The sequence below is a fragment of the Penicillium brevicompactum genome (assembly GCF_028827555.1).
Source record: "Penicillium brevicompactum strain IBT 35665 chromosome Unknown utg000002l_segment0_segment0, whole genome shotgun sequence".
Taxonomy (NCBI): Eukaryota; Fungi; Ascomycota; class Eurotiomycetes; order Eurotiales; family Aspergillaceae; genus Penicillium; species Penicillium brevicompactum.
In genome coordinates, this window is record NW_026623205.1 from 2,732,043 (window position 1) to 2,755,342 (window position 23,300).

The 23,300-nt window shown below is 51.0% G+C and overlaps 11 protein-coding genes across 11 annotated transcripts; 7 read left to right on the forward strand and 4 right to left on the reverse strand.

The window, feature by feature from the left end:
• Positions 1–1,298: 1,298 nt before the first annotated feature.
• On the forward strand, positions 1,299–3,133 carry nar1 (iron-sulfur cluster assembly protein NAR1; the record flags this gene model as incomplete). The annotated part of the gene is made up of 2 exons (XM_056953002.1): positions 1,299–1,400; positions 1,460–3,133. The coding sequence occupies 2 exons, from the start codon at positions 1,299–1,301 to the stop codon at positions 3,131–3,133; spliced, it is 1,776 nt and encodes a 591-aa protein (XP_056814694.1).
• Positions 3,134–3,579: 446 nt separating this feature from the next.
• Positions 3,580–3,795, forward strand: N7506_003708 (Rpo12/RPC10 RNA polymerase subunit family protein; the record flags this gene model as incomplete). The annotated part of the gene is made up of 1 exon (XM_056953003.1): positions 3,580–3,795. The coding sequence occupies one exon, from the start codon at positions 3,580–3,582 to the stop codon at positions 3,793–3,795; it is 216 nt and encodes a 71-aa protein (XP_056814695.1).
• Positions 3,796–4,360: 565 nt separating this feature from the next.
• Positions 4,361–5,748, reverse strand: N7506_003709 (anthranilate phosphoribosyltransferase; the record flags this gene model as incomplete). Its single annotated transcript, XM_056953004.1, has 2 exons — positions 4,361–5,329; positions 5,392–5,748. 2 exons carry the CDS (start codon positions 5,746–5,748, stop codon positions 4,361–4,363), a joined length of 1,326 nt encoding a protein of 441 aa, XP_056814696.1.
• Positions 5,749–6,017: 269 nt separating this feature from the next.
• N7506_003710 (mitochondrial 54S ribosomal protein uL10m) lies at positions 6,018–7,067 on the forward strand (the record flags this gene model as incomplete). Its single annotated transcript, XM_056953005.1, has 1 exon — positions 6,018–7,067. The coding sequence occupies one exon, from the start codon at positions 6,018–6,020 to the stop codon at positions 7,065–7,067; it is 1,050 nt and encodes a 349-aa protein (XP_056814697.1).
• Positions 7,068–7,311: 244 nt separating this feature from the next.
• On the reverse strand, positions 7,312–8,727 carry N7506_003711 (phosphatidylinositol-specific phospholipase C; the record flags this gene model as incomplete). Its single annotated transcript, XM_056953006.1, has 1 exon — positions 7,312–8,727. One exon carries the CDS (start codon positions 8,725–8,727, stop codon positions 7,312–7,314), a length of 1,416 nt encoding a protein of 471 aa, XP_056814698.1.
• A 524-nt stretch (positions 8,728–9,251) lies between these two features.
• On the reverse strand, positions 9,252–10,904 carry N7506_003712 (carboxylesterase/lipase family protein; the record flags this gene model as incomplete). Its single annotated transcript, XM_056953007.1, has 1 exon — positions 9,252–10,904. One exon carries the CDS (start codon positions 10,902–10,904, stop codon positions 9,252–9,254), a length of 1,653 nt encoding a protein of 550 aa, XP_056814699.1.
• A 3,658-nt stretch (positions 10,905–14,562) lies between these two features.
• Positions 14,563–16,578, forward strand: N7506_003713 (uncharacterized protein; the record flags this gene model as incomplete). The annotated part of the gene is made up of 4 exons (XM_056953008.1): positions 14,563–14,813; positions 14,873–15,458; positions 15,517–16,458; positions 16,534–16,578. 4 exons carry the CDS (start codon positions 14,563–14,565, stop codon positions 16,576–16,578), a joined length of 1,824 nt encoding a protein of 607 aa, XP_056814700.1.
• Positions 16,579–17,086: 508 nt separating this feature from the next.
• Positions 17,087–17,647, forward strand: N7506_003714 (resistance to Congo red protein; the record flags this gene model as incomplete). Its single annotated transcript, XM_056953009.1, has 3 exons — positions 17,087–17,112; positions 17,161–17,268; positions 17,335–17,647. The coding sequence occupies 3 exons, from the start codon at positions 17,087–17,089 to the stop codon at positions 17,645–17,647; spliced, it is 447 nt and encodes a 148-aa protein (XP_056814701.1).
• A 637-nt stretch (positions 17,648–18,284) lies between these two features.
• On the forward strand, positions 18,285–19,145 carry sld5 (putative GINS DNA replication complex subunit Sld5; the record flags this gene model as incomplete). Its single annotated transcript, XM_056953010.1, has 1 exon — positions 18,285–19,145. One exon carries the CDS (start codon positions 18,285–18,287, stop codon positions 19,143–19,145), a length of 861 nt encoding a protein of 286 aa, XP_056814702.1.
• A 295-nt stretch (positions 19,146–19,440) lies between these two features.
• Positions 19,441–22,086, reverse strand: N7506_003716 (cullin family protein; the record flags this gene model as incomplete). The annotated part of the gene is made up of 4 exons (XM_056953011.1): positions 19,441–19,612; positions 19,665–21,547; positions 21,604–21,990; positions 22,042–22,086. 4 exons carry the CDS (start codon positions 22,084–22,086, stop codon positions 19,441–19,443), a joined length of 2,487 nt encoding a protein of 828 aa, XP_056814703.1.
• A 272-nt stretch (positions 22,087–22,358) lies between these two features.
• On the forward strand, positions 22,359–22,958 carry N7506_003717 (DNL-type zinc finger protein; the record flags this gene model as incomplete). The annotated part of the gene is made up of 1 exon (XM_056953012.1): positions 22,359–22,958. The coding sequence occupies one exon, from the start codon at positions 22,359–22,361 to the stop codon at positions 22,956–22,958; it is 600 nt and encodes a 199-aa protein (XP_056814704.1).
• Between the last annotated feature and the right edge of the window lie 342 nt (positions 22,959–23,300).

Genomic DNA, 23,300 nt, shown 5'->3' on the forward strand with positions numbered 1-23,300 from the left:
GTAGTATGCGAGGCAGCGTAATTGGGATAGACAAGAGGGAGCTCAGGAGAGGAGCTAAAGTTGTCGGAATTTGGAAAGTCTAGATTGGTCCCCACCGAACCAGTAGACGCGGTGCGTGCAGCAGAGGGGGAGCCTGATTGTGAAAGTAAAAAGAGTCAGAGCCCGAAGCAGCGTAGTTGGGACGGACAGGAAGGAGCTCAGAGGAGGTGCTAAAGGTATCGGAAATTGGAGGAGATGAAGCAATCCGCGGCGGATCAGTAGAAGAGACAGGTGCAGAGGTGAGGAACTGAGCCCGAACTGGGAAAGTCCGACTTGTCTCACTTGGCTGTTCAGAGGCCGGAAAATGAGCTTGAACTTCGATTGGCTGTTCAGAGCCGGGGAAATAAGCTAGAATTGGGAGGTTCTGGCTTGTCTCAATTGGCTGCTCAGAAGTACGAAAAGGGTCTCGAATTTGCAGATTCTGGTTTGTCTCGATTGGCTGTTCAGAGGTGGAAAAAGAGGCTCGAATTTGCAGATTCTGGCTTGTCTCAACTGGGTCTTCAGTGGTGGGAAAAGAAGCTCGAACTTCAATTGGCTGCTCAGAGCCAGAGAAAGAAATCCGAACTGGGAGGTTCCGACTTGTCTTAGTTGGCTGTTTAGTGTTAGAAGATCGAACTCGAACTCGGCGAGTCCGACTTGTCCTAGTCGGCTGTTCAGACGTGGAAGCAGAGGCCCGAATTGGCAGAGTCTGGCTTGTCTCGATGGTTTGTTCAGACGTGGGGAAATGAGGTCGAATTGGGAGAACCTGGCTTGTCTCGATTGGTCGTTCTGGCTCTGAGGTTGGAAAATGAGGCCGAATTGGAAGAACCTGGCTTATCTCGATTGGTTGTTCAGGTGCAGGAAAGTGAGGTCGAATTGGAAGGGTCCGGCTTGTCTCAGCCGATTGATCCAATTCCCTGTTGGTTTCGTTGTTCATGGGAGATATGAAGGCTTAACTACCTAAGCTGGAAAAGCCTGGAGACATCAAGTCTGAAAGGGGGGTTAAGATGGACATTTCTTACAAAGAAAGTATACTTTTATCTCAAATTCTGGATCTCAGAGACAAGATGAAAGGATGAAAGGATGAAAGAAAGTGAGGATGAAAGGGCCGAGTCCATATACTTCCCAACCAGCCAATCAGCGCCCACTTGACCCCCGCATAAGGCGGTGGGCTTATCGCCGCCACCATGACAAAGCGCGCCCCATCGTTGGTTGACGAAGTATCGGCTTTTCATTTTTCAACTTCTTTCATCCTGTCAAAGTCAATTTCTTTGTACACGATGAGTGCGATACTGTCGGCTGACGACTTGAACGACTTCATCTCGCCAGGAGTCGCATGTATCAAACCAGTTGAAACACTACCAGAAACCAAGAACCAAGAAGTATGTCTTTATCGCCTTTTGAGTCATTCAACTGGACTTGCTAACCTCCCTAATTATAGAATGCCTACGAAGTAACAACGGAAGACAAGGTCGAGCCCACCGATCTACCGCCTGCACAGATCTCTTTGACGGATTGCCTGGCATGTTCGGGCTGCGTCACATCCGCCGAAGCGGTACTGATCTCGCTTCAGTCCCATGCTGAGGTGCTCAACACCCTTGATGCTTACCCGGAAATCCCTTTGATTCGCGATCAAAATGGGACGATGATTAATAATGCCGAGGATTCTGGACAGGGAAAGATCTTTGTGGCCAGTGTCAGCCCGCAGGTCCGGGCTAGCTTGGCCACAACTTATGGAATCTCGGAGAAAGAAGCGGGGTACATGATCGACCAGTTGCTCAGTGGGCCACAGGGTCTGCGCAGTGGGGGCAAGAATGGCAATGGGTTTACTTGGGTCGTAGACACCAATGTCATGCGGGAGGCCGTTCTCGTACTCACTGCAGATGAGGTTTCAGAGTCGCTCAGCTCCGGCGAGGGGGAAAGCTCTCTACCCAAGCGCCCCATCTTGTCTTCGGCATGTCCCGGGTGGATTTGCTATGCGGAGAAGACACACCCATTTATCCTCCCTCACCTCTCCCAGCTCAAGTCTCCACAAGCCTTGTCAGGAACGTTCCTCAAGACGGTTCTGAGCAAGTCTCTGGGAGTTGATCCCTCCCGAATTTGGCATTTGGCGGTGATGCCTTGCTTTGACAAGAAGCTGGAAGCCAGTCGGGAGGAACTCACAGACGTCACATGGCGCCAGGGAGATCACTCAAGCTCTGAAGCCGCGCCTGTTCGCGACGTAGACTGTGTGATCACTGCTCGCGAAATCCTCTCTTTGGCTTCTTCTCGGGGTTTCTCACTGCCAAGTCTACCTTTGCAGCCTCTCCCGTCATCTTTTGCCCCGCCCTTCCCCGAAAAGACCCTTGAATCTTTTGTCTCGTTCAAACGAACTCGATCAGAACAGTCCCTCGCGACAGGTACCTCAGGAGGCTACCTACACCACGTCCTCATGACTTTCCAGTCTCGCAACCCCGGCAGCCAACTTGTGATCAATCGTGGACGCAACGTCGATGTCGTCGAGTACGTGCTGATGTCCAAGGAAAACCAACCAATCTTGTCAACCGCCCGCTACTACGGATTCCGAAACATCCAAAATCTCGTACGAAAGCTCAAGCCCGCGCGTGTATCGAAGCTTCCAGGCGCAAACCCCGCCGCGCGCAGGCGCCAGCCTGTATCCCGGAACGCCGCATCCAGCGGTGGCGCGGGCTCAGATTATGCCTACGTGGAAGTCATGGCCTGCCCCGGTGGGTGTACGAACGGCGGTGGCCAGATTCGGGTAGAAGACGCTAGAGAGATCGTCGGTTCTCAAGGAGATGGAGCAAGTGAATCTCTCAAGCCATCTCCTCACGAACAGCGCGCGTGGCTTTCTCGTGTTGATGAAGCATACTATTCCATGGAATCAGAGTCTGAAACAGAGCTAGAAGTTCAGTTGCAGCAGCCTTCATTGGCCGACAAGGAAGCCAAGATCCATGAAGGCTTGCAGCGCTGGTCCCAGTTCATGGACATCCCTCTGTCCAAGCTCGCTTACACCACATATCGCAAGGTTGAAAGTGACGTTGGCAAGGATCAAACACCCGCCAACGATACTACCCGTGTTGTGGAACTTGCCGGGAAGATTGGTGGAGGTTGGTGAATTTCCACAGCCGAACACTTCATATGCGATTTTGTAGGCCACTTTCCTGGGTCTTGGTCAATTTGCATGGCGTTGGTATTTGATTTTTCTTGCATATCATGACGGGCGATACCCCACTTCATTTCTAAATTTATGGCCAATGATACATGAGGTACCGATCTTATACAGTAATAAATATTGGAAAGGGAGCTGTTCTCGAAGTTGATCAATCTTTAATTAAGGTACTAGTTACATGCTACAATTGTATACATGCGGCCTCGGCCTGAAGTCTTGGCAATGACTAATCCACCCATGATCACGTAAGCATCTAAAATCCCGCGCTTCCAGAAAGAAAAAGTATCTCAGCACAGTTAGCTATACTCTCAAATTACACTTCTCCTTCTGCAGTCTCAGATCTATTCAGCGCAACCGCATCAAACCTAGATCCACCAAAACCTCACCCAAAAATGTCTCGCGAAACCTACCAAGTTCCCTCCATGGGCACCCAGAACACCTTCGATGCTCAAGGCGGAGGTTACGCCAGCGCCATGGCCGTCGACACTCCCTCCGTCGTCTACCTGTGCGGCGAGTGCTCCGCCCGTGTTCCCCTGAAGCGCGGCGACCAAATTCGCTGCAAGGACTGTGGTCACCGTGTGCTTTACAAGGAGCGGACCAAGCGGTAAGATTTCCTGATTGCTTCCCACCATGCGCCTCGTACATGAGCTGACTTGTTCTTTTTTGCGCCTTTAGTATGGTCCAGTTCCAAGCTCGGTAATTGTTAGCTGCAGCTTGACAGCGACAGAAGTTTCGAGAATGAGGTCTCGGACTTGATGTTGGAGGAATCGGCTCGAGATCTTTCTATGGCCTTGACGAATTATGCATATTTTGGCGCTTGGGAGTTGAATTGTACAAACAAGCTTTTTGTTCCTCCGTTGGAAGAGTGATGGTCCCAATTGTTCGGTTGGGTTTCTAAGGTCGAGCCTGCGGATGAAAGCCCGAAGAGTCACAAGGCTCATCTTGAAACCTCATACTCGCTTCGCGGAGACAAAAAGAAAGAGAATAAAATGCCCATGGCCTTTTAATAGGCTTTTTAATTCAAAGTTGAATCCCAATTATAGAAACGCAAACATGGAGCCGAAGCTCATGATACACGACACTGATATAATGCAAACCCCGAAACCAATGCGACACCCACAACTTAACACCAAAGATATTCACATCAAACTCATACAGACATTGGCCATTGGATCACTCAAGCAGGTTGGTAACCTCGATGAAGTGCTCCAAGTTCTTGAGAGCTAGCCCGCTCTCAATTGCCCAGCGTGCACGACGCACACCTTCTTTCCAGCGACCACCACCGGGACCACGCTCAGTGATGACTTGACCATCATCGCCTGGTCCCATGTTGCTGGTCTCGGCCTCGCAAACGCCAGAGGTGACCAGCAAGCCAGCCACGTTCATGAGAACGAACTCCAAGATGGGGTCGTCCCGCGCAAGCTCGTTCCGAAGGATGCTCATCAGCTTAGCAGCGTTGTCCTTGGGCATCTTACGGCCTCCAACTTCACTAAGGGGGTGCGTAGGAAGGCCAAAGTCAGAGGGGTGAAGTTGGAAAGACTCCATCTTGACCAGCGTGCGAGGGGTTGGGGCCTCGTCGTCACTTGACTCCTCTCCATGAGCTTCTGTTGCTGTGTAGGCGGGGTTGGGTTGTTCCGAGAGTTGCCAGCAGTTTGTTGGGCCAGCGCAGCTGATCTCGTCCATATCTTCTGCGCCACAGACGACCAGAACCTTCTTGGCCCCAGTCTGTCTCAGAGCCTCGACAAATACTGGACCGAGGCTCTGGTAAGCAACACCGACGACTCGGGCTTCAATCGCCCAATCAACAGGGTTCGCTAATGGTCCCATAAGATTGAAGATAGTACGGATGCCAAGGCCCTTACGCACGGGGTTGGAGTGCACCATTCCTGTGTGGAAGTTGGGGGCGAACAAAAAGGAATAGTTTGTCTTGGCGTACACCTCGTGCAGATTCTCAGCTGTGATTGCAGTGAGATTCGGCGGGATGGGCTGGATGGCGTTCAGGACATCAGCAGACCCAGAGAATGATGTCTGCGCACGATTGCCATGCTTGGCGGTCATTAAGATTGGTGAGGCAACAATTGATGATGTTGTTGATATGTTGAATGTGGAATGCGAGTCACCGCCAGTTCCAACAATATCGCACTGCACATGGCAACCCGTTAGCACTGCTAGATTGTCTCACAGGTTCACGCGGAAACTCTTACAAGTCCACCCCTGTAGTTTCCCTCCTTGATACCGCGGGACTTGATGATCTGCTTGAGGGGACCTTTGGGGATTTGCTTCGCGGCGTCCCTCATACATTGAGAGCACTTGGCGATAACATCTGCCTGCCTGTCCTTTCCGGTTGAGTGTAGCAAAGTCAGAAGTGCAGCTGCCTGGATATGTGAGAGTGCATTCTCAAAAATCAGAGCAAATGCGGAGGCAATTTCCTCTGCGCTGACAGCAGCGACCTTCTCGGCGCTAAATTGTATGCCGTCCGGGTGAGGGTAGGCGAGGCGCTGGAGCAGAGGAGCAATGGAGATTGTCTCCTGAGCTGGGGGAGAGTTTGGCGTAGAGGTCATGATAACAATAATTGCAGGTTCAGAATCTCGATAATTAACACAGAATCAACACAGGTCAGCATGTAAGTCGAGCTGAACCCCGCCGTGAGTCAGGCTTGTATGAACGGCAAAACTCTCCACCGCCTCGGGTCACGCCTTTCCCTTTTGGGTAACAAAAAATATCACTCCGATTTGCGTCTCTCGGCATTAATTGGACGACGTCTATCATCTTTTTTGGCCAGCTTCCACCTACTAGTCGATACCCCGGCTATCCCAATTCGACTCCCAAAATGCCTCCCCGGTTAAGAATCGCCGCGCTGCCACACCAACTCCCTCGATGCCAATATGAACTCCGAATTGCCAGGAGCGCAAGCAGCGCTGCTCCGGCAATCACGCCAGCTGCTTCCATTGAGCAGATGACACGCTCACCAGCTCCGATCTCGAGATCCCCTCCTACCCAACCGCCCTCGCACCGCAACCCTGAATACCGCCGGTCGCAGCTCCTGCGGTCATACACCTCCCTTCTCCGCACATCTCCTCTCATCGTGCTGTTCCAACACCACAACCTCAAGTCCATGGAATGGGCTGCCATCCGTCGCGAACTAGCAAACGCCCTGAAGAAGGTCGACGACAAGATCGCAGCTGAAGGCCGCACAGCTCCCGCAATCGCTCCCTATATTAAGATCCAGACCATCCAAACCAGCATCTTCGAGGTCGCCGTGCGTATAGTCGATTATTTCAAGCCCAACAATGCCTCGCTGGCCTCAGGACAGGCCCCAAGCGCAGTCGACCCCGTGACACAGACCTCCGCCGAGCTCCCCGCGGTCTCAGGCTCCAAGGATGACCCTGCCCTGACACACGACTTGTCCCGTACTGCCCACGCTGCGGTCAAGGACACGAAGGGCATGCACGAGCTCTCCCCCCTTCTCGTCGGTCCCATTGCCATTCTTTCAATCCCCACCGTCTCGCCCGAGCACATGAAGGCCGCCCTGTCCATCCTCACCCCCAAGGAAGCCGGCTTCCCTGCCCCTACCCGCAAGGCCAACCCGGACTACCACGACCCCATTGTCCAGAACGGTCTGCGCAAGATTAACTTGCTGGCTGCCCGTGTGGACAACAAGGTCTTTGATATCGATCAGACTAAGTGGGTTGGTAGCATCGAGGGTGGTATGGATGGTCTCCGCTCCCAGCTTGTCACTGCTTTGCAGAGCATGAGCTCCAGCGTGGCTACCACTCTGGAGGGAGCTGGAAAGAGCGTGTACTTTACCCTGGAGAGCCGACGCAGTGTTCTGGAAGACGAGCAGAAGGGACCAGAGGGTGACAAGAGCGAGTCATCCTAAATCCGGCCATGCTCGACTTGATTCATTTTCCTGTATAATACATCATATTCTGCGCTTTTCTTCAACCCCATCAACCATCTAAAGATCAATGTATACTTGGAATATCAACACTTGGGTCATTTCCATTCAAAGTTACAGCTGTATTGAACTTGCTTCTTTCATAAACCAGCCCATCCTTGGATGGTGAACCATGGCTTCCGCATAATTGACAAATTGCCTTCCCAAAGCACAGAGTATGACGATGCTAATTCTCTCTCAAGCGCAACTTGGCATTCATACCCACGATGCAACGCACCAGATCCCAATCCCCATTCAAACCCACCCAATCCGTAACAAGAATCCCCGTCGAACAATCAGCATCATGCTCCTTCCCCCTCCGACAAATGTAATCCACAACAGCCGGATTCACCTTCCCAGCCACCTTCTCAGGCCAAGTATTCGTCTTCCAGAAATTACTCGCGCTCAAGAAATTGATATAGAAAGGGAACGCTTTCGTCGCATTCGCATCAGGCTGAACACCAAACGGATACCGACAGCAGCTCGCCCGATCAATCTGCTCAGAAACATACTGAACCTTCTTCTCAATATTCATGCTCTCAAGCACCTCGTAGAAATCCTGAATGCAAAGCTGTCCACTCGGACAAACCGCATGCGCGGTATTATCTGCCCACGAAGCTGCATCGATTCCCCACCCGTTACCCCCGTGCTCGTGCTTCAGATTCTCGGCCAGGTTGAACCGACGCAGCAGAACGATCTTCCCGCGTGCTTCGCCGAGTGTCGGGATCTTGGGTCGAACCCACCACCGACTATCAGCCTTGGCGTAGTGGTCGTGCAAGATGCGAGAGAGTTGCTCGTCGGTTGCTTCACCTGCGCCCTCGCGCTTAACAGAGATGATCAGCGTTTCGGACGGGTTACGCTGTAAGAAGTCGTCGACTTCGCTCATGAGGTCGTGGAAGTACTTGTTTCCCGTGAGAGAGATGGGGAACACGCTGTGCACGAGGATCAACTCGTGCCTATCTGCGTGATCCGGGTACTGGGGCTGGACGCGGATATCGAAGAACCGCACTCCGTTCGCGAGCTGCTCCTTAGGGCTTACCGCTTGGCAGCGCACTGATGGCGGCGCAATGTGGCATGTGGGTGAGTTGTGGGTTCCCGGGATTGAGAGGGCGGATAGGAGGGTGTCGTCGCGTAATTCGCGCATCCAGGCGTTTAGATTCGCGGATGAGAAGACTGCTAGGAATGCTTCGGGGGTTACGTAGATTCCTGTGAAGCGGAACTTGGGGTTCTCGCAGAGTGGTTTCATGGTCTCTGATTCGGTGGTTGGGACCGGGGCTTGGATCTGGTATCTTTGGCCTTCGGCTTCGAAGATGAGACGTGCGCGCTCTTTGTCGGAGTCTATGAAGGAGCGTAGATCGGTTTTCTTCGTTGTGAATGGCTCCACGCGGATGCCTACGTCTTTCTCTTCGAAGGGTCGGCTTTCGTGGTCGATTGCAGCGACGGAGTCGCTGCGGGTTTGGTTGGTTAGGACCTGGGTGAGATTCTTGGCCATTGTGCTGAAGGCATCGAATCCTCCCTTCTCCGGGGCCTGGAAACGCTCAATGCGCTTCAGGACGATTGGAGTGGAGGTGTTGTTGCGGAGAGTGATGTGCTCGGCGACCATGATGCGCAATGGGTTGGATGAAAGGAAGGAGTGGCTGCTTTGTGTTCAAAGGTGGAATTTCGGTTGCCTAGAGCGCTGAGATCGGAGTGGGTTACCCCTCCGATCAGCGGGCGATTCCCGCTTGGCAAGGGCAGTCTTTGCGCGCAGAGCGGGACCCCACTGTCTATGCGCTTACTGTGGAGATGGAGTATTGCGTACAGATTGTCAAGTTGTATAGTTCCTGGTCTAGACTAGCCTGCCCTAGCCCGGTTCCCCATACGAACCTTCAAAGTACCCAATGCGATAAAGCAGGAAGGTGTATATTACCTCTTACTGTGTGTTACGAAGTACTGTGATTGTCGTTTTTGGAACAGATCAAGCTAATCAATACATTCTTATCGATCTTGAATGTTGAGGTCATACAGTTGGCAAGTGGACCTTGGTAGCTTTGTGAACATCCATGGAACAAGAAACCACCGACTCTGAGCCAAACACTACATGTTCAGTTCTATGGTTCAGATCCCTATCTATACAAATCTCTCCACCTAGTAAGGCACCTGCTGATGGAAGTAATCCATCATAAACTTCACCTGTCGGGGCTTAGCAATAGGCACATTCTTGAACTGATTGCCCAGCTCCATAACGACCTGAGTACCGTTGGCACTGTTCGGACTCCAGCGCGGCAAAGTCTTGCTTCCATTGTAAGAGCCACCATTGTTAGGGTTGAGGGTCTTGGCGAAATTGGCCCAGTACGCAGACATGTGCTCCTGGATCTCATAATCGACCTCGGTAAAGGGATAGGTCTCGCCATTAGCGTACAGAGCATTGAGCGCATACATGATCTCAGACTGGTGGAAAGCACCTTGGTCCTGGCCCGGGGGCGCGTGAGTCCAGTAATAAGTGTAGAAGTCTGAAGTGGCAGACTTGTACCAGTCTGTCGCATAGGCCCAAGATCTAATGAGCGAGAGATCGCGCGCGGCGGCATTCCAGGCGCGAGAGGCGATCGTGCTGTTCTTGTGGTCTGGGTAGAGCTTGAAGTACTCGGTGGATAAGTTACCATACTTGAGTCCGCAGTAGTACTCGTATTCGGCGACGGTGTAGTCGGTACTGGGGGAGGCGCCGGATTCATCTTTCGTGTTACCGGTGATGACGGGGACATCGTTGGCAGGGCCGTTGATCAACGTCTCGATGTATGTAGAGGGCAGCACGTAGTCGTCAAGAACGGGCTTGAAGATCAGAGGATAGCCGGCAGAGAGCGCGGTGACCCACCAGATAGAGCTGTTGGTGACTCGGTCCGAGGCGCCTTCGATCAAGCTTTCCATGGAGAGGGTACGCATTTCCGCGATTGTGGAAACGTTGTGAGACTTGACGTAGGCGGCACTGTTCGAGATGGCGGTGGACATGTTGACATACGAAGTGGCAAGGCCCGCGAGCATGGTGTCGTAGGGGTATCTGATACCGGACTGGGAGATGCCGCCGTGGAAGTACCCAGTGAACAGAGGGCTGTTGACCGCATGGTAGACTTGAGAGGAACCGAAGGATTGACCGGCAACAGTGACACGATCAGGATCACCACCAAATCGAGCGATGTTCTTCTGAACCCACTTAAGGACTTCCAGCTGGTCCAGGATACCGTAGTTTCCAGAGGTTTGATGGCCAGTGGCCTGGTAACCTTCTTCATTGAGCTCCGGGGTAGCGAGATAGCCAAACGCATCATCACGACGGTTGAAGCTGACCAGGATGACATCCTTCAATGCCATACCACCACCATAGTACCAAGGATTATCACTGGTCTCGTCAGAGCCCTGGTTCCAAACAATGATGGGGAGTTTGTCGCTGGCCGTCTTAGCGTTGGTCCAGATGTTGAGGCTCAGACAATCCTCGCTGATATAGGACTGAGAGGAGGTGGGACAGGCAGGACCAAACTTGGTAGCTTTCAGAGTCCCGTTCCACTTTTCACGGGGCTGAGGTGCCTTCCATCGGTTCTGATATCCGGTATCAGCAGCGAAAGGGATGCCCAGGAAAGCGGCGACGTTCGATTCGGCGCCGTCAAAGTACTTGTCCAAGGTCGACTGGTTGAAGTATTGGTAGCCTTCAACGGGACCATAGGAGGTTTGAATAACCTTGTCCCAGAGTTGGGCTTGGGCAACACCAGCACCCAGGGCCAGAGCGGCAAGGGTGTTCAAAAGAGGAGCCATAGTAGATCCAGAGAAGGCGAAGCAATGAAAGACCTGAAGAATAGGAATGAAGGGTCGACGATCCCATTATATACCTCGTCTTGTTCTTGGCGTCCATTGTATTGGAAACAGCATGGACTACTGGTCTCATACAAACCAATGTACAGTCGTCGTGGACCATGATGCTATACCTCGGGGGTAGTCGGCCTGGGTTCCCGCATTCGGCAACCCCATGGCGATCTGCACGTTTAAGGTCGGCTCCACCCCGAGCCATGCAGCCTTGCAGAAAGACGCGGCAGTTGGGAAAATTCCCCCTTGTTCCTGCATATTGCATATATTTCTATTTCTTCAATTCACAGAGTGGATCAACAGCCGAGGATATACCCGGTCTTGATTTCTGGATTGGGCACAACCTTGCGACCTCGGGACTTGGAGCCGTTGGCTCCTCGGACTTGGAATGATCAATAGGGGGGTCTTACTTGGATCTGATAACAACTGCCCAATTGCACGCCTACGCGTCGCCCTGCATGCTCGGGTTCGGGTCGTGAAACAGTGCAGACGTCAAAAGTGCACACTATTTCCGGTGTGAAGCGTCACGGGTGGAGATGTTAAAGCCGTGGTGGTGTGTACCAATGCAAAATTGTCTCGCATATGGCAAGAGATATGCATCGAAGTCTTTCGGCATTGAAGAATATACGATTGATATGCTCGACCTTGAGACCTTGGGAGCAAAGATCGAAGTTTCTCTCACGAGTGTGTTCATCCTTACCCATCATCTTGCGCTTTTCGACCCTTCCAGGTGTGCATTGATTGGTCAATTGCTGCCTCTCACTTCCATACACCAAACACCATAGAGTTGTGGGATTCCACTCATCTAAACACCACTGTCGGCATCTACAAGGCCAAGAGGGCGACATGATAGTCAACATCTTGTCAACCATCAACCGAAGCATTTGCAACATCGCCCGTCTGAACCGCAAGACGCATTTATCCAATCAACCGCAGGAGAGGAGCTTCTCATTCCCCTAAAAGTATGTCAACCCGACAACTCGGCATGTCTCATTTTTAACCCGTCGCGCGGGACTGATTGCGTCAAAGGCGGACCGCACACCTACTACACTCTCGCAGGGAATATAATCCACCATATTGCTCTGGAGTTCAACATCACAGTTGATTCGCTCCTGCTAACAGCTCGAAGTTCCAAAAATGATGCAGACACCGTACTGGACGTGGGAAACCTCCTCCAGCACCCGTTGTGTAGTCTCACCCGGTGCTCGTTTCATGCATATACTTTTTGGTCAAAATTCACGATCATCTCGTGGATTGGTATGTGTGCCTAGAGCTCTTGGAGAACCTTAGAGCCACAGATCTGCTTGGCGATATTTTTGTGCTTTCATTTGGTCCAGCTTATTCCAAGGGTTTCAAAAGAACAGCCCTAGGGGTCGGATGCAATTCTCGAAATAGACAGCCAGGTTGATCTCAGAGAAATATTCATCCGAAATTTCTCAGGTCAGCAAGTGCTTCATTGCTCTCGTAGACCTATGTCTCTACCGAAATACTAGTCTATTCCTGAGTTAATGTTTTTTTTTTTTTTTTTTTTTTTTTTTTTGCTCCAGCCTCTGGCTGACGCCCTCCAAGTGCATTCAAACCCGGAACGAAATGGTGTTCGAATATACCAGAGCCGATCACATTCTATCCAACACCAGCATTGGAAGAAGAAGGAAACGATGGACGTCTGTAGTTGAAACTTATTTTTCTATACTATGTGTACCCTTATGGATTGATGCAAGTTTGGATTGATTCCATGGATCTAACAAAGAGCGAACAGCCATCTCATACTCGAATCATACGTGGTATGTTTTATCTTCCTGGTTCCAAGGGTTGCTACGACAGCCTCGACTCCAACTAAAAGGTTTCAGACACTGTTCAAGGGTACTACAACAAACGACTGTACACAGTTTGGGGCAAAATATGTCAGAAATGAAGCATATGCCTCCAGGGTTATTTTTGAGTTTGGCTCATAGCCCACTAGGTAGCACCTGGGCAGACGTATGGTCCCTACTCCGTACTCCGTACAGGTCAAGGATCAGGCAAATTAGACTCTCAGTCATTTCTTTGTCAAATTTGGCCTAACACCTTCATTGCCAAGGTCCCGAACCTCTTTCTCTCGATTGTTGGCTTGGTAGTGGAAATCCCTGCTGTAGCCCGAGGTCTCCGCGAAGCAAGTAATCCACCGAATATGGAGTAGCTAGAACGCCGGATGAATTTCAGTGTGTTTACTCAGCGCTCTTCTAGGGCTGTCAGATCTACTGTAGCCAAATAAACATCCAGGATTGGTTCGTCTTATACTTCGTACCAAGTACGGAGCGAGGAATACTAGTAACTAAGTCCAAGTGCTAGATCGAACTCTTAAAAATTCCGACCCACTTGGTAGGCGTTAGAGCCTTAGTCTCAAATATCGAGGAACTGTAGGACAGAGCACGAGTATCCCATGCTCCGTGCTTGGAAAAGTTTCAGGGTTGCTCACCAGAATCTCTAGAGCTGACGATCTTTAATAGTCCGCGAAGCGATAGACTTGCCTATCATTTCCCACTTTGATCACGCATATATTTAGAAACAGACCGCGGACAATTCTCATTGTGTATGCGTGGATTGACCCTTCGCATAAGTTCGGTTCGTCATGTTTGACGTGGCGTCGAAGTCCCTCGGGAGTTGACCGCAGTGCCCAAAGATCCAAGGTCAAGGTCAACATGCAATATTCAAAAGTTTTACACCCTTGAGTCAATATATTGCACGCTCGTATCTTGTATAGTACATGCATATACTATCCCAGATTCGCATGCCCCTGGGGAGGGGGAGTGTGAGAATCGGAAAAACTCGAGACCGAAATTAGCATCAGCCCCTTGAGCCGTCAGCCTTCCGCGGTCTTAGACCACACGATCGTCCCAGCCCAATTCTCGAACACGGTTTGGGTTTCTCATTTCGCCGATTCAAAACATTTGCATTGGTTTCATTGGCCCCGGGAGGTCATGTCAAGCGGGAAAAAACTGTACTGCCAGCATGGACAAGACAGCCATGGCCCACCCACGTATTACCCGACCCATAAAAATCCCAGGGCAATTTACAAGGTAATTTAAGGAAGAATCGGGGCACAAAAAGATTAGAAATTAGGGATTTGGAGGGGAAACGCCCTCTCATGGCATAAGCCCCGATATTACACCTCGTACACGCTCTGACCGGTTCTTTGTTCCCCATAAGAGACCTCCCCGGAGCCGTTTCTCTTTGATCTCGATCTGTCTCACAAGTGAAACCCACACAACTCATGACACCCGACATTCTGGCCCTTTATGATTCCTTGAACATCCTGGATCTTCAAAATTATCCTATATTTGAGAAAATTGGTTCCAATATAGAAGTAACCTTGCATACGCCAGCCCCGACATCCCAGCCATGCCTATTGCGGCGTGATTTTATACCCGACCATCATCCTTATGAATTGGAACTGGAATCGCGATTTACATTTGAAATTTGAATTCGAACTCCCGGGAAAACCGTTGAATTCAATTTAAGCTTGAATTGGCTCCTGTTGGACGTGTCACATCCTACTCGACACTACCCGGCACTATCTGCACTTCACTGTCGCCCCGCCCTACGGAGTACAGAGTATAGATCTAAGATCATGGGCGCGGAAACCCCTGTCCCCGAGCGCGCTTCCAAGCTGGATACAGTCGCCGAGGAGTCCAGCACATATCCATCCCATCCGATCCCTCAGCTCCAAGGCCCCTTTGAAGAGTCAATAGTCGAGACCGACGATCCCGAAAATGACAGAGTCGTGACCATTGACGCGCAGACTCGACGGCGCGACTTGTTAGAAAATGACCAATACGAGCGCCTCTGTGGGAGGAGATGGCGCCAAAGGGAATCTGAAAAGTGAGCAGAGCCTCGTGCAGATGGCATCCCCGTGCTCATCGGCTAATCGATCCGTGCAGGTATCATCCATTTTGGAAATTGATCTCTCAGATGATCTTCGGAGTGCATCTGCTAGCGAAAGGTCTCGCAAGGTCTGAGACTTCGGTGATGAAGATTCTCCAGAATCATGTCAATGAATTAGATGGCTTTTTGGAGCGGACGACGGAGGATCTGTTGATCGTGCGACTGGATGTTCGCACGCGCATCCAATACCTGAGTCTGCCGCTGGGTAATCTGGAGGTCTTTGACGAGATGCTGGTAGATCGGAGCTTCCGTCTGTCCATCGTTGCCTATAATGATCAGATCGAGCACTCCATTGATCGGTTTACCCTGGCGATCACGGACGCCCTCAAGGATCTGCAAAAGGCCAAGGAGGCGATGGGAGCTTTGTGGTTCTTTTTCAAGGAATTGAGTAACGGGGGTTGTTTTGCTTCAGACAGCCTCAAGGCCTTTTACCAGGCCATGATGGATAATATGGAAGGCTGGATCGTGGCTATTTCCAAGCTCCGACGACAGGGCACTGCTCTGCAGAAGGCTCTAAGCCAACTTGGGTTGGCGACTACGGAAATGCAGCGACGTGTTGGGGTTGCGAGTAGAAAGGATGTGGTGAGTTGATCCAAGGGAATCATCAGCCGAGAGAACTTGCCCATACTAACCCAAGCAGCGATCATTCATCAAACAAAGCAACAAGATTGCCAGTCGAAACAAGTCCATCAAACAAAAGCTGTTCGAGAGGAGATCATCGACTATCCCAGAGAAGCCTCTACCACGCGATCCACTCTCCCGGCCAAAGAGGACCCCTACGACGTCCAAGCCAGAGAACCCTCCAGCTACATCTAAAGATCAAGCAGAAACACCCAACCCAGCTACTCCTGATGCTCGAAAAATCCTCAACCGAGCCAAATCATGCAGTGCTCTGATGCCAGAAGCCACTGCAGACCAAAAGCCACCACCTCTCCCATCAACCTCTGGCAAACTCAAGCGAAGGTTATCCAGACCATTCCTCAAACGAGCCACCAGCGAGAAGCTCGACCTCCAAGAACGACCCAAAACAGCACCCCAACCACTCCGACCCTCACGCAGCATCTCAATCGAACAACTCCGAGCATTTTGCACAACCCCCCGCCCACGCACCAGACAATCAATGGTGAAATCACCCACACAAGCCCGACAAGAGACCCACGACCAGCTCAACGGCCTCGACACGATGAAAGACCAGATCTCCCAATTCCTCAAGACCGACCGCGTCGTCGAGGCTTGGGATAGCGTATCCCGTAGTGCGACCTGCTGCGCACGCCCCATCAAGACGAAAGAGTGGCCCAGTAGCATCTTCCGCACGAAATCATCAACGACGCTGGAGAAGGAGGGTCCCGGGTCCGGGGAGGGCCAGGATTTGGAGAGACAGATGTCGTGGGTGCAGGAAACCTTTGACGTGCTGCCGACGCATTCCTTTAAGGTGAAGCCGGAAATGTCGCCGCGCATCCATGTTCTCTCGGTGCAGATGACGCTGGATGAAGAGGTGGGTGAGCGGGAGGCGAGTTTGGATCTTAGGAGCGATGGGTCTATTACGGCGTTGCCGGCTGTGCCGCCACCTCCAATTCCTCCGGTATGTGTCTAGGTTGAATTTATACGTACTGAGTCTACATTTGAAGTGTTTTACAAGGTTGCTGACATATGATAGATTGCATTGGAGCACCGATCTACACTGATCGACTGTGAGGGTTGAGTCAAATTGGGATTACGGAGTATATAGAGTCTTCTTCTTTTTTTTGCATAGCGCAGGCACATTTTTTTTTCTTTCATGCCGAATACCCATGCACAGCCTCGATGACACGCGATACCTTACTATACGCTATACGCTTTAGATTCGTACGCTCTTCTCATTTGCCCTGTCAGCCCTGCGCAGCAAGTGGATCTTCATTGGTGGGCTCTGTGGCGCAGCGTCGTAGATCGTGATTCATAAAGGAACTCTGTGCTCGATGTACTCTGTACTCTATACTCCATAGACCATACTCCATAACTCATCTTTGTCCAGCTCAATAATTGCAAATACTGTGCAGATACTGCAGAGATATTGCATCTTCATCCCATACAAAAAGACCAGCAAATTGGGAAAAACACTTCAACTGCAGCCTAAACTGCCAAGGACCCACCGCCTCCCAGCCCCCATTGCACATTGCTCGACACATCTTGATCTTCGACATTTCCTCTTCTCTTTTTCACATCTGTCAGTCATGGGTGTTATTGGTGCTCGATATTGGTGAGTCGATCAAATCACACTCCGCTGGCTCAATACTAACTGCTCCAGCTACGGCTATTCCGGCGATGGCTGCTACTCAACGTGGGACTCCTGGGGTCGCTGGGTAGCCTTCGCTGTGATTGTCGGCGTGGCATTCCTGCTCTTCTTCTCTTTCGCGTGAGTATTCTCTCCCAGCGCTCTTTTCAGCGCATATCCACTAGATATGGTTCTAACCGCCCGCAGGTGCTTCAACGCGCGCCGCCGCCGCAGCCACGGCCAACGACCTCTCACAGGAACCGGATGGATGGCTCCTCCTCCCGGTCCCCCTCCTCCAAACCAGCCTATCTACGGCCAGCATCAACCACCTTACGGCGACCCATTCTACCAGCAAAACTCCCCTCCCCAATACTCCGCAAACCCTCAGAACTACGGCTACTTCGGCGCCCAGAACGCCCCGCCCCAGCAACAAGGCATCGAGCTGCAACAGCCTCAGAATGCGTACGGTGGTGGTGGCTATGCGCCCCCTCCTGGCCCGCCTCCGGCGAACAAGGCCTAGATAAGCGCATCGGCATCGCGGTGTTCAAGGCTTAATGAGCGCCGCTTTGGGCACCCGACAGTATCTGGAAGCTAATGGGTTACGGCGTTATCTGCTGGCGCGATACTTGGTTTTATGATTCCTTCGATTTTTTTTTATCTCGGATACCCGCATGGGTGGATGTTTATTCTCTTTTTTATAATGCTGCACACGGTTTGGCTTTGAAGCTCTGAGTGCATGTCTCCAGCTCCGGTTGAAAAGCGACTCGAGGCGATGGATTTTGAGCTATCTCGTACATTTGTCTCTCTCTCTCTCTCTCTCTCTAATAACATATCCTGACTGTTTGACTGCCGTATCACTGTTGCAGAAGTAAATCTTACAGTTCTTTATCTGTATACTCCGTACGATGTAGACCAAGTCGAACACACCGATCACACGATCCAACTACACCGATCTCAGATCCTACCAGCGATTGGCAATTTAATTCCAAATCTAAGACAAAATCAACGCAAGGAAGTCCCAAAAAAACCCACCCAAAGCTCGAAACCGCGCTCCAATCGCAACTTTCGTTCCGCCTCTGCACTTCGCACTTCGCACCGACCCGAACATCGCGGGACCACCCAGCACCAACCACCAACCCAGCACCACCTCCGCGACCATGGACATCGACGACATCCTCGCCTCCGTCGACCACGGACCCGGCGCAAGCCCACAGTCCACAGCCCTAGACCACCAGCTCCTAACCCGCTTCTGGGTATCCGAACGCGCCGTCTCCGAAGTCCTCCCATGGCCCGCACCACTAATGGAGCGCATGATGGATCGCGTGCGCAATCAGGTAAAATCATATCAATTCTTCCACAAAAATACTCGCTCGCCAGCACCTTGCTCACCAAGATACCCCCAGATCGAAACAATCGAAGACCTAGCTGCGAGCTCGGGCGATACTACCGTCACACACACGCATAACCCGAATCTCAACCTCCGCCTCTCGATTCTACAAACCGATCTCGCTCGCACCCAATATTTAATTCGGAGCTTGCTACGTGTGCGTTTGGCGAAGGTTACTAAATACAGTATGCATTATTTGGTGCAGATTGCGTCGAGGGATAAGGATCTCTCGCAATCGCAGTCGCAGTCTCAGTCGCAGCAGAATCAGCAGCCTGAGGACTCGGTTCCGGAGATTTCGGCGTCGAGTGATTTGGCGCCGCTTTCGGAGGCGGAGGCTTCGTTTTTACATGCTCATCAGACTTTGTTGGCGGGGCATTATGGGGGATCGTTTATGGGGGCGTTTCCGCGGCAGCTGAGGAGGTTGGATGATAATGCGGGTGGGACGAGTATGATTCAGGGGCCGGAGATGAGGGAGGTTGTTTTTGTTAGGTGTCTTGGGGAGGAGGTGCCTGTTTTGTTGGAGGAGGGGGATGAGGATGTTGGTGTTACTATGCGGATGGGTGATGTTTGGGTTGTGAGGTGGGAGGGGGTTAAGAAGGCTTGGGGGAGGGGGGAGGTGGAATTATTATGATTTGGGAATTGTGAAATATGGGATGGTTGGATTCATAGCGGACTTGGTTATTCATTGCTTCATTGCTGGCGTTGGATGGTGTACTCATACTCATGCTCATACTTATACTTATACTCATACATGGCTGGTTAGGCCTTTGGCAATTGGAAATGATTGCTTGGTATCATTGTGATTCTGTTCCCAGGACGCCAATCGCTAAGCTCAGATTAAATACGAGAACTACTTCAACCACCAATGCGAGGATCGTAAGATCGTAAAGACAGATCGTAAAGACAAAACATAGTGTGGCTGATGTCTATGCGACGTACCCGTAGGTAGGCGGATCTTCGCCCACTCGCTCCAGGTACTCACGGTCAATGAGACTCTCGATGCGGCGCTTAATCATGTTAACGTCCGGAACAAAGCGTACAGCCAGCTGAGACAGTGTTTCGGTCATCAGTTGAGCATGAGCGAGGGTTTTGCGTTGTCTGGGAGATGTTAGCTTTTGTCGGAGTTGTCCTCACAGGGAGCATTGCTTACTTCATGATTCGAACGACCGCGGCCTCGATACTAGCACCACGCTCGTCATTCATCTTCTTCTCGGTGTCTTTGCGCTGATCCTGGTTCTCGGCCTTGTTGGCGCTACCGCTGACCACTCCGATGCGCACTTTCACGAACGGACTGTAGAAGTCACGATTGAAGGTAAATTTATCTGTTGGCTTGACATCTTTGCTCATTGGATCTTTCAACAAGATCCTGGTTTTCGGTGCAACTGCTAGTGATTGCAAGTTCCGAATCAAGTCGTGATCGGGAATCCGAGAACGCTCCTTGATCGCATCGTATGTGAGAGCCTCCCCATCTGGAATGTCATTGAAAAGAAGCAAAATAGCCATGGCAAAGGTGGATACGTTGAGCTCGTAGCGCTGGGATTTGCCATTGGCCCGGACAAAAGTGGCTCGGATGTCTGCAGTTCCCATACTGGCTTGCCATGACAGTTTGCGGCCACTGTGCTTGTCGAGGTAGAACCGCTCAAAGCTTGACTTGAGGGTCTCAACCTCTTTGGGTAGAATACACGGCAACACAACCGTTCCGCTTCTTGTCTGGGACATGACCTCGATCGGCCACATCGTGCTGGTAAGAACGCTGATCTCCAGGTCCACTGGCTTTTGCTCAGGATCACCATTCAGAGAAACGTGTTTCTTATAGTTGGTTGTTAGGTCTTCTGACACAGTCATATCCTTGAACATGGCTTCAATGCGCTGTGTGAACTGATTTCCGACTTCCATCTTCATCTTTGAGATCATCTGTCTTTCAGCGTCCATGCTTGCAGATCGCTTCATCAGCAGACGACGGGACAGATGTTTCTTGTAGTACGTTTCGAACAGGTCCTTGTCTTTGATGTATCGTAGCATTGTAATGCCATTGTCCAAGAGAGCGTCCACTTCATTCTCAGTCTTTCCCTTGATTCCCTTCTTGAGGTTTTCGTCAAAGAAAAGTGACAGATACTCGGAGCTTCTTGAGTTCATGTTGATAAACTCAGAGAAACTGGCCCCGATAGAGCCTTGGAGGCCCTGGTCAGATGCAAATGCCTTCTCCCAGACGCCATCAAACTTGGTCTTGAGGGCAAGGATATCATCAACCCAGCGAATAGCTGAGACCGTTTGCTGATTCTGGGGCTTTGCCTTGTCTTTTCCCTTGTCTGTCGTTTTTTCACCTTTGCCGTCCTTTTCGGTCGACGGGGCTGTTGTCTGGGCTTGGGGCAACACGATGGACGAGTTGTTGATTTCTTTGCCCATCTCCACAATTCGCTTGTTGACCACTTTTGTCAAAGCTTGCTTCTTCTTGTCTACTCTGGAATTTAGCAAATAGACGTTCTGCAACCCCTCTTGTTGATCGTGGTCCAGCATGTGTCTCACACCGGTCCCCTCGAGATTGACAACTTCCTCGATGTTGTTGCGGATTAGCTGGTCGTCGAGCAAATCGAGAACTTTGGGTTCTGTTCCGATTGCCAATGTATAGCGGCATCGTTCTTGTTCCTCACTAACCCGCTGGGTAGCGATTCGACAAAATTCAGTAGCATCGCCGATTTGTAACAAACGCTGGCCCTCTGCTTCATAGAATTCCTTACTTGCCTCGAGGAAGGCTGGTTCAAACATGGTCAGGTAGAGTTTTGAGCTCTCCTCTTCCGTCGGAGTTTCATAAAGTCCCTCCAGCATTTGAATACAATGCCGAATGAGAGGCCGTTCAACCATGTGGCCAGACCGTTCCAGTGAGATCATGAACAGTATAGTTGATTTGAGCATGTCTCCGACGGTGAGACCAGAGTCAGGGCGGGCGGATGATTGGAGGATGTTGTCGCGGAATAGTGCCATACAAGTAACGTAGATGGATGGCTTGGTATGGCTTGCGGTTACCATGCGGTCCTGCATTGAGATGTGAGCAATCACCACAAGGTAATTATTCCAAAAATTCCACCTACCATGTACATCATGACATCTGTCACCATGCCCATACACAGCTGATGATCCTCCCAAGCATCCTTCAAAGCGGCCAAGAACTTCTCTCCGGCCTCCCGCCTCTCGCTCGATTGATCCTGAGCATCGGTGGAATTCTGCGTCCGCAAGAGACTCACAGAGATTGACTCGGTAATGAGTTTCTGAACATTACTTTGAAGCCAGCTCTGCTCCAGTTGTTTGACCTTTTCGTAGAGTTCATCACCCCGCATCATCAACACAATCTTGTAGGCGTGGCGATACAATTCTTCGAAGGAGAGGGAGGAGGCATTCTTCGTATTTATTTCATTCAGGGAAACTGAAAGAACGTCCCAGATGCTGTCGAAGTCATCGGTTTTCGCATGCGAGAGTCCCTGGAAGTATAGTTAGTAGCTTCATCAGACCCCACCGCCAGGACGACGTACCCTTCGCGGAGCTCGAATCTTATGCCTGGCCCTCATTGCCGCCATTTTGAAAGCAGAAATGTTAAGACGCAAATCAAAAGAGAAGCGAGGTCAGAGATGCAAGAAATGTGTGGCAGTTGGAGAAACCTCTCCGCGGAGGCATCTCGGAAATTTAGTAGTTCCGTCGAACCATCGTCATTGCCGTGTTTTCCCCGATCTTCACTTTTTTTCTGCAATCTTCGCAATCTTAACGTCTACATATTCGCATCATTCGTCTTCGTTGACAAATTGAAGCATTTCAAAGCCTCAAGCACCTCTGGTATCTCTTACAAACAATCATGCGCGCTTTCACTTCGGGGCTCCGCCCACTCAACGCTCTGTCGCAATCCATCACTCGCTCCTCGCGCTTCCTCTCTACACAACCCCTGCGCTCCCGCTCATCTATCACATCAACTATCCCTCAGTCGCGTATTTTCACCCAGACCCAGCTGCGTTACAACTCAAGCGCCCCTCGCCCACTCACTGAGGCGCCCAAGAGTCAAACCGAGAAAGAAGCGGAATGGGAGGCGGCGAACCAGGAACGTCGCAAGAACGAAGAAGCCTATCGAATTACCTTCACCTGCAAACCCTGCGGTCATCGCTCTGCGCATCGCATGTCAAAGCAGGGCTACCACCGCGGAACTGTCCTTATCCAGTGTCCTTCATGCCAGTCGCGCCACGTCATGAGTGACCACCTCGGGGTCTTCTTCGATAAGAAGACTACTCTTGAGGATCTGTTGAAGGAGAAGGGTCAGGCATTGACTCATGGTCACACTGATGGAAGCCTTGAGTTCTGGGATGATGGCACAGTGAAGAGCTATGACTTGGAGGGCAAGGAGAAACTTGGGTCTCCCGAGGAAGAGAAGAAGATTGGGTCCTCCAATGAGCCGTCGACTTAATTCGGCTGAGATGGGGTGCATATGTATATGCTTGAATTTGGTGCATAAACGGTGTCGTTATATTGGGTTTGCCACTTTTGAATCTGTATAATATTGTGAAGGCTCTCCACTCAGCATGGCAGGATCCAAGCATTGATGAGAAAAAGGATATACCCCCAGGGTTATGTAAAATAGAAATGGACTTAATCAACTGTCAACTATCGGTTCTTAGAGAAGAATACATCTAGAATATCATGTATTTTGTACAGAATTCTCTGTTCAGATGGTATATACAATGCAAATAACATTTCAATCCACCCATAAACGCCAGCACTTTTGATATGCCATAACACCATTTCATGA